General features: G+C 42.1%; 1 protein-coding gene across 1 annotated transcript in view; it reads right to left on the bottom strand.

Annotated features, from left to right (window-relative positions):
* The window catches only part of EFEMP1 (EGF containing fibulin extracellular matrix protein 1), a 72,185-nt gene that overhangs the window by 573 nt on the left and 58,464 nt on the right, over positions 1-13,148 (bottom strand). The window contains exons 8-10 of the mRNA XM_075862985.1: positions 4,376-4,495; positions 2,807-2,933; positions 299-494 (exon numbers count right to left, since the gene is read on the bottom strand). Of these exons, the coding sequence (XP_075719100.1) occupies positions 299-494; positions 2,807-2,933; positions 4,376-4,495 (443 nt within the window). The remainder of the gene's footprint in view (positions 1-298; positions 495-2,806; positions 2,934-4,375; positions 4,496-13,148) is intronic.

Here is a 13,148-nt window from a genome sequence, read left to right on the forward strand (position 1 = left end):
ACTTCTTTATAATAATTACTTATATACAGTATGGGCCTTTACTGTCTTGCCATATAGAGCAAATTTCTATTTTTTGTAACAATTGTATCCAAACACATTCAGAAATGTATGACTTTGATTCAAATGATTTTGCTCATGCTTACATTCCTAAGAACACACAAAGAAAGGTATTGGCATAGATTATTCATTAGGAAGTCGGAATTTTCTTGGTAGTGCCACCATTAGAAACGCCACAAAACAGAACTAGAGAAACATTGGATTAAATAAATATATTAAGATTTTGATGTAATAAACTCACCCGTAAGTAGAAATCCCCATTCTCATTTCCAGATTTAATCCTAAAAGTGTTAATTGTATTAGAGTAGATTAATGTTGCCTGAATTTGGAAGATGTCAGAAGGTACGGCTCGGTTGGATCTAATGCTCATGTATTTGTAGACAATACTGTAGGGTTGATCTCGACAAAGAGGATTTGTAACGTGGCAGACGCAGCGGCTGCAAAAAAAATAAATGAAAAATAAACTATTTGCCATATGAGCAAATCGGTGGCAATTTTGATAACACATTTATGGCTGCAGTAGTTTATATTTACAACCAATGAGTTGATGTTCACCATAAATACTAAATAGGGGGATATAGCCTTTCACCAGAAGTGTCTGTTCAGAGCTCTGCTATTTTACATAACGTTTCACCCACTCTTGCCATGGGTCTCCTCAAGAAATTGTACAGGTTACTGCCCAGACCCAATAAGCTTACCCCAGGTGTCCTAAATCCAGATCTTGCATGTCTTAATGGTCTATGTACTAAGAACACTACTGCAGCCTACCAAGCATGGGTGTTATAGAAGCTGTTCATTCTCTTAGAAAGGGAACCAGGAACTATAGTTCATTGACTTCCAGTAGGCTCATCTATGATCCAATGTGCTACCATGCCCCAATTTGAGCATTCCATCAGATCCCACAAAGACATGCTTCCCAATTCACTACTTCCCACTCTAATGGGGACACCTTTTCCCATCTTTCCTGCTGGGCTACAGTATACGGGTATGTTCACACAGGGCGGATACGCTGCGTAAAAGCACACAGTGTATCCTCCCTGTGTGCCGCAATGAATTCCCGACTAAATACTGCACCAAATTGTGGTGCAGTTTTTCGACCGAAAAGTCTGCTGCGGAAAACTGCACCTAAAAAAAAAAGGATTCATACTTACGTAGCCATGGCAACGCATCCCTATGCCATCCTGCAGCCCGGCCTCCTGACGTTTCATCCCATGTCCTGTGGTTGACTGCAGTAGTCACATGGGATGAAACGTCATCCAAGGAGGCCAGCCTGGTTGAAGAAACACCAAATTCTGGGTAAGTATAAGATTTTTTTTTGTTTGAGTTGCGGTTTTTTGCGGCAGATTCACTGCTTTTCCGCTGCAAAAAACGCAACATCTTCTATTTGTTGCGGGTTTTACCTCCCATTGAATTCAATGAGGAAAACCCGCAACAAATAAGCAATGTTTACGCAAATACAATTGACATTTTGCGGACTAAAAAAAGCGCACTGCAGGTCAATTTGAGTGTTTTTTTCCGCTAAGCATTTATGCAGCATGTCGATGAGATTTGTTCATATCTCATCCACTTTGCTGGTACTATATTATGCTGCGGATTTTCCCACAAAGAAATCCGTTGTGGAAAATCTACAGTATTTACGCTACGCGTGAACTTACCCTAACACTTCCCCTTCCTGAGCTATGTGTGCCCTTATGGCGCCTTATACTGTATCTTTCTTTCGTGTTTTACTATGTGCCATTGAAGATTTTCACATTGGGCAAGGAAGTGAGGTGCTGCAAGTACCTTCTAAAAGAAATCTCCTTTTTCTGAGAAACTTGATTGTGCACAACTTAGCAATGTAGTGATTGCTACCCGCAAAACTATTGTTTATTCATTTGTTTTTAATAACTTTGCTTTAAAGTTAAGTGTAAAGATATAAGTCAGACTGATCATTTTATATCTACATGGTGTAGTGGTAGGTTGGACTGCTGAACAGACAGGTTCAAGTCATATTATTGATCCCTGGAAAAGGAGTCATCAGCATTTTTATTGAATGGAAATATTTTTAATGGTTCTCTGTTTAATGACAATCTTGATCAGATAAAAAATGTCAATGTTTTTGTGTCAAAATTACCATAATTGAAAAAGGTGAAAGTCAACCTATACTGTTTCATTCATGAAAATTATGAGAAAATAAAAAAGACATTAAGACCCCATGCACATGACAATAAAATCGCCCGTAATTACAGACCGCAATTACGGTCCATAATTACGGGCCCATTCAGTTCTATTGGCCGCGGATACCGTTCTGTATCGCTATGGATGGGTGTCCATGCCGTAGAACTGTGCCGGGAATTATGGAGCATGTGCGTTTTTTTCGTGTTTTACCAGCCGTGCTCCCATACTTAGAATGGGAGCACGGCCTGAAAATGCAAGCGGCCGTCAGCAGCCGGCCGTGTCCGCAATCGCGGACCGTGATTACGAGCACGGCCGTGTGCATGGGGCCTAATAGAAAAGGTACCAAACAGCTTAATTGTGAATGTGGCCATACACATAAGATAGCTGTTGACTGAAAACTTGTTCAGCTGGCAGCTATTTCTCATGAGGAGAGAGAATAAATCAAGGCGAGACACCTGTGGCAGTGACTTATCCAATATGTCTGATCTCTCTTTACCCAAAATCTGCTTTCGGGGGGTACAGTCTCATGTCTATGGCCAGGTTAAAAAAAATAATAAAAAGAAACAGAACATAATATGTTTAATGTACTTACTTATCTGACATACGAACATAAGGGTCTTGGCAGGGGTTTGCTGGGTAACATCGGAATCCCCCATAGTAATTCCAACACATGGCATCTTCATCACAGTCGTGAGTGTTACTTTCACATTCATTTATGTCTGAAAATATATTAAATTGGGAAAATATTTTTTAATAACTGGGACAAAAATTTTACTTCATACTTTTAATATCAATCCCATAAACTACAGACCTATTAGTGTATATGGACATTACAAAGGGAGGGTCCCCCATATTACCCCCCCCCCCTTTTGTGCCAGAACAGAGAGAAGCTCTGTTAGAGCCGTTTCCATTTTGGTGAGGCCCGTCCCATCATAGTACTACATTGACGGCCATTCTTTTTAATGTCTGCCATGTAATGCTGCATTTCCTTTGCCGTAAGTGCTAGAATGTATATCTAGACGTGGCTTCCCTTAGAGATAGCAGCTACTCGCTGGGGCTAAGAGGAGCCGGGGATCAGGTAAGATGAGCTAATTGCTGCATTGGCTTCTTTCCGACATCCAATTATACATGTATGCGCGAGGTCGGAAGTGGTAGTATGACTCTATGCACATATCATACCAGAAGTAATTTTATAGGTGCGTTTTAGATTGGATCACTTTAACTATCATATTTTCTATGTGACAGTAAAACATACAATAATAGTTTCCTTGTTTCATTGGTTTGCAAATATAATATATAGAGCATACACTACATCATAGCTGCGCACAAATTATTACATTGAGTTAGCAGCATAATATTATATTTAATGTATATATAATTTACATTACAATGCAAAATGAAATTCAAATTTCACTAGTGTTATATGATACAATAATTACTTACATTAATTACAATAATTACTTACATTAATTCATTAATTAATAATTAGGTCAAAAATATGCAGATTTATATTCTTCTTGTGAAAGTATTTTTATATAAATGTACTAAACATATCAACTAACTTTGTACTAATGTCACCAGCCTTGGTTGAGAATAATAATAATAATAATAATAATAATTAAAAACAACAACAACAACAACAACAACAACAACAACAACAACAACAACGGGTGAATTTAGTGTAATCTGGGCCCCTGGGGTTTAAAAGTCATAGAGACCCTTACCAACCACTATAACTCATTTTATTGCAGGCACTTTAAAGAGTTTGTCTAGGATTAGAAAAAAGGATTTATTTCTCCTAAAAACAGCGCAACTGCTGTCTAGAGGCTGTGTCTGGTATTGCAGTTGTGCCCCATTTACTTGAATGGGCAGATGTAGCACTGTTTCTGGGGGAAAAAAAGCTTTTTTTTTTTTTCTTATCCTGGACAACCCTTTTAAATATTGAGAAGTGTTGAAACTGACTAAAGGGGCATGGGCACTGGGGCACTGCCCTATTGCCCGAATGGTCAGTCAGACAATAAAGAATTTTCTGACATACCATTACCTATTTAAACCTATGTCTTAATGTGTTAAGAAAATATTTATAAATCAATCATAATTATCAATCTCAAAACAAAATATTTACAATTTGGAAGTGAAATTATATTAAAACTATAAATACCTTGACAGGATCGAGTTCCAACAAGTTGATATCCATCTGGGCATGCACAGGAGAATCTTCCAGGCTCATTAACACATTGATACTGGCAAAAATAGCTGGATGTTCTGCATTCATCGATATCTGTCAAACAAGATGTTTACATTGGGAACACTGACAATAAATGTGTCATGTGCATTTGTCTTTCAGAAAGTAATTAGAAACACAAATGCATAAGCCAGCCTAAAGTCTTCATTGAAAATTACTTACAAAAGCCGAAATCGCACAGCTAGCAACACCAGCTGTATTTTTTTTTCCTTAAAAGGAAGTCTCATGAATTACATTTTTGTTTTGTCAACTCATTTTGCAGTTTATAGAAAAAAAAGAGGGGAGAAGAAAAGATTAAAAAAAAAAATACATACTGGTCTCCTGTAGCGAGGTGAGATGACATAGCTGTCCAATGTGACTGCTGCAGCTAATCACTGGCTGCAGCAGTCACATTGGACAAAACTATGTTATGATGTAGCTGTCCCATGTGACCGGTGCAGTGGTCACATGGGACAACCATGTCATGACGTAGTTTTGTCTCATTTAATCGTTGCAGCCTGTGATTGGCTGCAGCGATCACATGGGACGGCTACGTCATCTCACCTGACGGCAAGGACGCGTCGCTACGAGAAACTAGGGGAGGTGGTGAGTATAGTATTTTTTTTTATTTTTGTAGAATCGCAAATGCCCCGATTGCCTTGTTTGACTCTCTGAAGTCATCTAGGAATGTATCTCAGTTTTATTCAGTCCTAGAAGACATTAGAGAGTCTGACAGGGCTATCAGGGGACTTGCAATTTGCAGTAAATTTATTTGGACCGAAATTAATTTGGGGGCTGATTTGATAGAATCGGCCCTGAAACGAATTTCAGGAAATTCGCGCATCACTAGTTGTCTCTATAGCCGTCAAATTGATTATTTTCTTTTGTTTGCTGGAATACTACTATGAATAAACTCGTATACAAAAACAATAGAAAATGGTTAGTTTGCTAGTGGTGCAATATACCTAAGTAGCCATGTTCCTTTTAGCCCCCCCCCCCCAAGTTATTTGTTTTATTATTTAGAGGTAATTTACAACTCTTCCTACATTTTCTTTAGACAAAGCTAATTTAATATGGCATCAAGCTTTGTACATAAAACAGAAATACTTATGGATTGTACAGATAAATCTGAATGTGAATATAATACAGATAAATCAGAATTGCTAGGCGTTGAAGGGACTGCCTCATGAATTCAACCCCTACCCACATGGCCTATTAGGGCATACAGACGTCGCTTGGGGTCCGCTTTTATTAGCCAGAGTGGAGAGCTGCTGCTCCGGTGGACTCAGCCCAGCCATGTATTACATGGTCACCCATTTACTAAAATGAGCACCGTGTAATACTACGTGGATCTGCTGAAGGGGAATTGTGTGGCTGCAGGAAATGTGCCTCAGTATATCAGCTGTTTGCTGGGGGTTCCAGGAGCCGGACTTCAGTTGATCGCTGGGATGACTTTTTTTTAGAGAATAGGTTGTTTTTGCAAATATTATTAAATGTTATCTTTTATAAAAAGAGTATGTAAAATCTTTGAAGGCAAAACATTTTTCCAACGCGTGACTTTTCTGACAGAATTTTTCTTTTTTTTTGCCCATCGATACACATGCCTTTAAAGTGTCACATGTGTTATCTGTTGAAATGAAATAAACTGGGATCATAAATGTGTTTATCTCGGAATCATTTTTGTTTATTTCCTACACAGATGCAGCATTAACTGAAACGCCTCGGCAGTTCACCATGATTCAACAACATTTTTTTCAAATGTGGAAATATTTACACATTAGGAAAATAATTTTCAACCTGCCAATTTTTGTTGTGCTTTGTGCTGATAAAAACATTTATTTTTCTGTTACATGGTAGTGAGCCACATTCCGTCAGCAGCTGATAAGCTCCACATCTCCTCCATTTCCATCACCCACCTTCAGGTGTATGTACATTGGGAACCTATAAGTTAAACTATACTAGGGAACGGTTTAAAGAGCCATACCCTAGTATAATACTTGTTAATGTAAATTATCCATTGACACGTGTCTAGAAAATCTGTATAATCTTCACAATCTGATGTGAGAACCGGATGATAATGCAGAGATGAGTGGCGCTAAATAGCTACTGTTGTAGTGCTTCCTCTCTATTAAAAAAGAGGTGCCGCAGCAGCTGCAGAGTGCATTATATAGTACTGTGCTCCAGATGGTGCAGGAAATCATAATACACACCTCACATGCTGCAAACTATTTGTGTTATTTTTATCTTTATAAAAGCAATGGGGTGTTTCATGTCAATCAAGCAATGGTGGTCAGGAATCTTCCCTTAGGGTATGTTCACACGGCTTATTTTCAGACGTTTTTTGGGCCGTAAAATGGCTCAAGATGAGGAGGCTGAACGCCTCCAAACAGCTGCACATTGATTTCAACGGGAAAAAATGGCGCCCCGTTCCCACGGGGTGTTTTTTAAGCAGCCGTTTTTAATAATGCCGCGTAAAAAAAAGGCCTGGTAAAAAAGAAATACATGTCACTTCTTGAGCCATCAAATGCATGTCACATCTTGAGCCATCAAATGCATGTCACTTCTTGAGACATTTTTGGAGCCGTTTTTCATTGGGTCGATAGAAAAAAATCTCCAAAGACGGCCGTTAAAAACGCATAAAAAATAAGCTTGATGCTTAAAAAACGGCTGAAAATCAGAGGCTGTTTTCCCTTGGAAACAGCTCTTTATTTAACAGCTGTTTTTGTTTGCCGTGTGAACATACCCCTACCCTTAAAAAAGTGGTTCTGAAGCAGCTGAGGAGTGTATTATAAAGAATAAAGTATCCCTAAATAAGATTAGTAGATTTACCTTAGAGTTCCATGACCTGTATTAAAGAGTCCGTAAGGCCTATTGAAGAATACGGACGTCGCCTGCTCGGGCCCACCCTCTATGAATCAGTGCGGAGAGCCGTTAAAAAGTTCTTGCTCTGGCAGACTCAGCCCATCCATGTATTACAACAGCCATTTATATACCAGTTGTTTTGCTGAGGGACTTGGGGTCAGTCCTTCTGCAATCGGCTGATCTTTGCAGCGGCTCTCATATTAAAGGGGTTGTCTGGGAGGAAAGAACTCCTTTGATGCACTCAAACTTTGGCCTCTTTCATTTATTTGGTCATGAAATTCCTCTGACTATTAGACTTTTAATAGTCACAAAATTTACAGTATATATACACTAGTATATATATACTGTTCTGCCCAGACAATCAGCTCCTTTCATAGACGCAAGGGGCGCGATGACATCATCGCGGTGCTTGCGTCTATGAAAGGCGCTGATTGGCAGGGCACTATGACTCAGCCTGTCAATCAGCGCCTTTCAACGACGCAAGCGGCGCAAAGAAGTAATCGCGTAACGTGCATAACATTAAAAACCAATGCGTAATATTGTGTAGGTCCCCCTCGTGCCACCAAAAGAGCTCTGACACTCTGGACTCCACAAGACCTATGAAGGTGTCCTGTTGTATGTGGCACCAAGACATTAACTGCGAGGTGAGGCCTCCATGGATCTGACTTGTTTTTCCAGCATATACCAGAGATGCTTGATCAGATTGAGACAAGTCTACTATAACGGTTCTCACCGGTTTGTTCGTGGATCCTCGGTGTCGTCTGGGAGTTGGTGCTTGGAACCCAGGCAACGCTTGGCACAGCGGGTAGAGGGCGGTCAGATGGATAGGCAGAAGTCAGGACAGGCAGCAGACGTCGTAACGGGTATGGCAGCAATAGGTCAAGGCAGGCGGCAGACAGGGATAGTCAAGTTCAGGCAGAGGTCAGTAACGGGAGATCCAGACAAAGGGCAGAAGGGACGGAAACAGGGAACCAGGGCACAGGGAAACTCACTGGGAACTTGGTTGAACAAGCAGGGATGCAAGGGAGGAGGAACCTTAAATAGGAAGTCTTAGGAATTAAGGCGCGCTCTGGCCCTTTAAGACAGGATGAGTCAGCGCGCGTGCCCTCTAGTGACTGCAGCCGCACATCGAGGATGACTGCCACCGAGGGAGGTAAGGGATGCACTTGCCTGACACCGTCCAGAGCCAGCAGAGGGTCCGGATCGGGTAAGTGGAGCTCGGGATGAGCAGCTGGTAATGGAGGAAGCCGGAACCAGAGCAGAGGCCGTGGGGATGGCGGGAACGGCGCGGCAGCCGTTACATCTACACTTTGAACTCTTTGTCACGTTGCTCAAATCATTCCAGAACAATTTTTTAAGTGTGGCAGGACGTATTATTTTGTTGAAAGAGGCCACTGCTATTAGAGAATACAGTACCGTTGCCATTAAGGGATGTACTTGGTCTGCAACAATGTTTAGGTAGCTGGTACATGTCAAAGTAACATCCACATGAACGCCAAGAGTTAAGGTTTCCCAGCATAACATTGCCCAGAGTATCACACTGCCTCCACCGTCTTTCCTTATTCCCATAGTAAGTCCTGATGTCATGTCTTCCCCAGGTAAGCGATGTGATTCATCAAACCAGGCCACCTTCTTTTATTGCTTCATGGCTATGTTCTGTTTCTTATGTGCCCATTGTAGACGATTTGGCAGAGGACAGGGCTACACAGAACCAAACATAGTAAGCTGCCATGCACTGTGTTCAGACACCTTTATATCATAACCAGCATTAACTCTTCAGCAATTTCTGCTACAGTGGCTTTTCTGTGGGATCGGACCAGACGGGCTATCCTTCTCTCCTCACACACAGCAATGAGCCTTGGACACTCATGACCCTGTTGCCAGTTCACCGGTTGTCCTTTATTAGACCAGTTTTTGTAGGTACTAACCCCGGCATACCGGGAGAACCCTACAAGACCTGCTGTTTTGAAGTTGCTCTGACCCAGTTGTCTAACCATCACAATTTGGGCTTTGTCGGTCACTCCTTGCGCTTGCCCATTTTTCCTGCTTTCAACACTTTCAAGAACTGATTGCTTCCCTTGCTTCCTACATTTTCCCACTCCTTGACATATCTCATTGCAACATGATAATCAATATTATACACTTCACCTGTCAGTGGATTCTACAGGGTGCGTTTGCTGCATTTTTTACCTGCGTTTGTTTATATGGAACTGCAGAAAAACAATGGCTGATGTTAACTGTGTAGTCTTCTAAGGCTGGGTTTTTACGTAGCTGTCACAATGCGTTTGTTCACAAAATATCGGCCAAATGACACGATTTTGACCACGATGTGTGAAACCAGCCTAAGTGTTATTTTCTTTGGCCGTTTTTACACAGGCAATCAGCACCTTAATTGGTTGACTGCCGTCCAAAGTTCATGTGGGATCTGCATGTTGTTTCACTGTCTGTTTTGCCATGCTGGGCATATACACAGTCGATTCAGATTATTATGAGCACCTCCTACTTTCAAAGTCGGCAGCGCGTAGCCCATGAAGGAAGTGATGTGTAGTGGGTGGGATTGGTGGGTATATAAGGTGTGCGATAGGCTGTCTGAACATATATGACTTGCTGTTGCCATTGGTAAAAGGGGCGATTTATCAGAGTTGCAAAAAGGGATGATTATTGGCCTTCGGACCAAGGATGGCAGTGTTTTTCCCACAGCGCAATTTGTGAACTCTTTGCGTGCTGCTGTGGTGAAAGTGCATCGTGAGTGGACAAATGACACCATAAGGAATAAGCAACAGGGAAACTGCGGAGCACCAGGTGCTATTGATGCGAGAGGTGAACGTCTGCTACGAAGGTGCGCGAGGGCCGAATGACACACTACAGTGGAGCAGCTCACCATGAAAATCAACCAGGGGACAACCAGACGTGTGTCTAAAACATCAGTTCAGCGAACTCTACTGCGTATGGGGCTCCTAAGCAGACGGATGGTCACTGCTCCTATGCTAACAAAGATTCATCGGAAAAAAAGGATTCAATTTGCACGGCAGTATCGGAATTGGAAATGGACCACTGATGATTGGCAAAGGGTTGCCTTCTCCGATGAGTCACGTTTTCTGCTTCATCGAACGGATAAACGTTGGCGTGTCAGATGAGAAGCATCAGAGCAACCCTCCAACCATTCCTGGAAGAACACAAGCTGGTGGCAGCAGCGTTATAGTCTTGGGATTTTTTTTATGGCATATTCTGGGCCCACTCATCCATGTGGAAGGCACTTTGAACCGATTTGGGTATGAATCCATCATTGCAGATCATGTCCACCCATACATGCTGTTTGTCTTCCCTGGGGCAGATGGAGTCTTCCAGCAAGACAATGCGACATGTCACATGGCTAGAAATATCTGATAGTGGTTGGAAGGGCACGACCAAGACTTCCAAATACTTCCCTGACCCTCTAATTTGCCAGACTTGAACCTAATTGAGCATCTGTGGGACCACCTCCATCGTCTTGTTCGCTCTATGGATCCTCCCCCATGCACCCTCCAGCAAATATGGGATGCACTGCCATCAGCACGGCTCCAGATACCTGAGACAACCGACCAGCACCTTATTGAGTCACTCCCAGCCCGTCTAGCTGCTGTCCGTGCTGCACACAGTGGTTACTCCGGATATTAGCTGGTGGTCATAATAATGTGACTCGACTGTGTAGTTTCTAATTTTGTACGAAGATATGAATTTCATTCTGAAACATGCAAATTTTACTAACGCAATTGAAAAATGCACATGGTTAAAAAACACAGCAAAAAAGATGCAAAAAATGCCCTTTGGTATCCCAGCCCATATAAATATATATATATATTCACTACCGTCCAAAAGTTTGGGGTCACCTAGACAATTTTGTGTTTTCCATGAAAACTCACACTTATATTTATCAAATGAGTTGCAAAATGACTAGAAAATATAGTCAAGACATTGACAAGGTTAGAAATAATGATTTTTATTTGAAATAATAATTTTCTCCTTCAAACTTTGCTTCATTTGCAGCAATTACAGCATTGCAGACCTTTGGCATTCTAGCTGTTAATTTGCTGTATTAATCGGGAGAAATTTCACCCCATGCTTCCAGAAGCCCCTCCCACAAGTTGGATTGGCTTGATGGGCACTTCTTGCGTACCATACGGTCAAGCTGCTCCCACAACAGCTCTATGGGGTTGAGATCTGGTGACTGCGCTGGCCACTCCATTACAGATAGAATACCAGCTGCCTTTTTCTTCCCTAAATAGTTCTTGCATAATTTGGAGGTGTGCTTTGGGTCATTGTCCTGTTGTAGGATGAAATTGGCTCCAATCAAGCGCTGTCCACAGGGTATGGCATGGCGTTGCAAAATGGAGTGATAGCCTTCCTTATTCAAAATCCCTTTTACCTTGTACAAATCTCCCACTTTACTAGCACCAAAGCAACACCAAACCATCACATTACCTCCACCATGCTTAACAGAGGGCGTCAGGCACTCTTCCAGCATCTTTTCAGTTGTTCTGCGTCTCACAAATGTTCTTCTGTGTGATCCAAACACCTCAAACTTCGATTTGTCTGTCCCTAACACTTTTTTCCAATCTTCCTCTGTCCAATGTCTGTGTGCTTTTGCCCATATTAATCTTTTCCTTTTATTAGCCAGTCTCAGCTATGGCTTTTTCTTTGCCACTCTGCCCTGAAGGCCAGCATCCCGGAGTCGCCTCTTCACTGTAGAAGTTGACACTGGCGTTTTGCGGGTACTATTTAATGAAGCTGCCAGTTGAGGACCTGTGAGGCGTCTATTTCTCAAACTAGAGACTCTAATGTACTTGTCTTGATGCTCAGTTGTGCAGCGGGGCCACCCACTTCTCTTTCTACTCTGGTTAGAGCCTGTTTGTGCTGTCCTCTGAAGGGAGTAGTACACACCGTTGTAGGAAATCTTCAGTTTCTTGGCAATTTCTCGCATGGAATAGCCTTCAATTCTAAGAACAAGAATAGACTGTCGAGTTTCACATGAAAGCTCTCTTTTTCTAGCCATTTTGAGAGTTTAATCGAACCCACAAATGTAATGCTCCAGATTCTCAACTAGCTCAAAGGAAGGTCAGTTTTATAGCTCCTCTAAACAGCAAAACTGTTTACAGCGGTGCTAACATAATTGCACAAGGGGTTTCAAGTGTGTTCTAATCATCCATTAGCCTTCTAACACAGTTAGCAAACACAATGTACCATTAGAGCACTGGAGTGATGGTTGCTGGAAATGGGCCTCTATACACCTATTGTAAAGGATCTGCCAGACACAGCTTCTGTGTCGACGCCCGTGGGTAATCAGTCTGCACCTGCTCCTAAGGCCTCATTTACACGAACGTATTATACGCGCGTGCGACGCGCGTGCTTTGCACGCATGTCGTACGCACCTATATTAGTCAATGGGGCAGTTTAGACGATGCGTGAATTGCGCTCAGCGCGTGTGCGCAGAAAAAAACTCACGACATGTTCTATAATCGTGCGTTTTTCGCGCACTCACGCACCCATTGAAGTCAATGGGTGCGTGAAAACCACGCATGCCGCACGGAAGCACTTCCGTGCGAACTGCGTGATTCGCGCAAGAGCTGTCAAACTCCTGAATGTAAACAGAAAAGCACCACGTGCTTTTCTGTTTACAAACATCCAAACGGAGTGTCAAATTCGAGATGAGCGCACCGAACTTCACCGGGTTCGGCCAAACTCGTTTTGACCGAAACCGGTAAAAAATGTTCGGGTACGCGACGTCAGGAGACAGTCACTGTCCACGGTGCTGAAAGCGTTAAACTGGTTCAGCACCATGGACAGTGACTTCCGCTCCGAAAATCCATGA

Source organism: Rhinoderma darwinii, chromosome 4 (assembly GCF_050947455.1).
Source record: "Rhinoderma darwinii isolate aRhiDar2 chromosome 4, aRhiDar2.hap1, whole genome shotgun sequence".
Classification (NCBI taxonomy): Eukaryota; Metazoa; Chordata; class Amphibia; order Anura; family Rhinodermatidae; genus Rhinoderma; species Rhinoderma darwinii.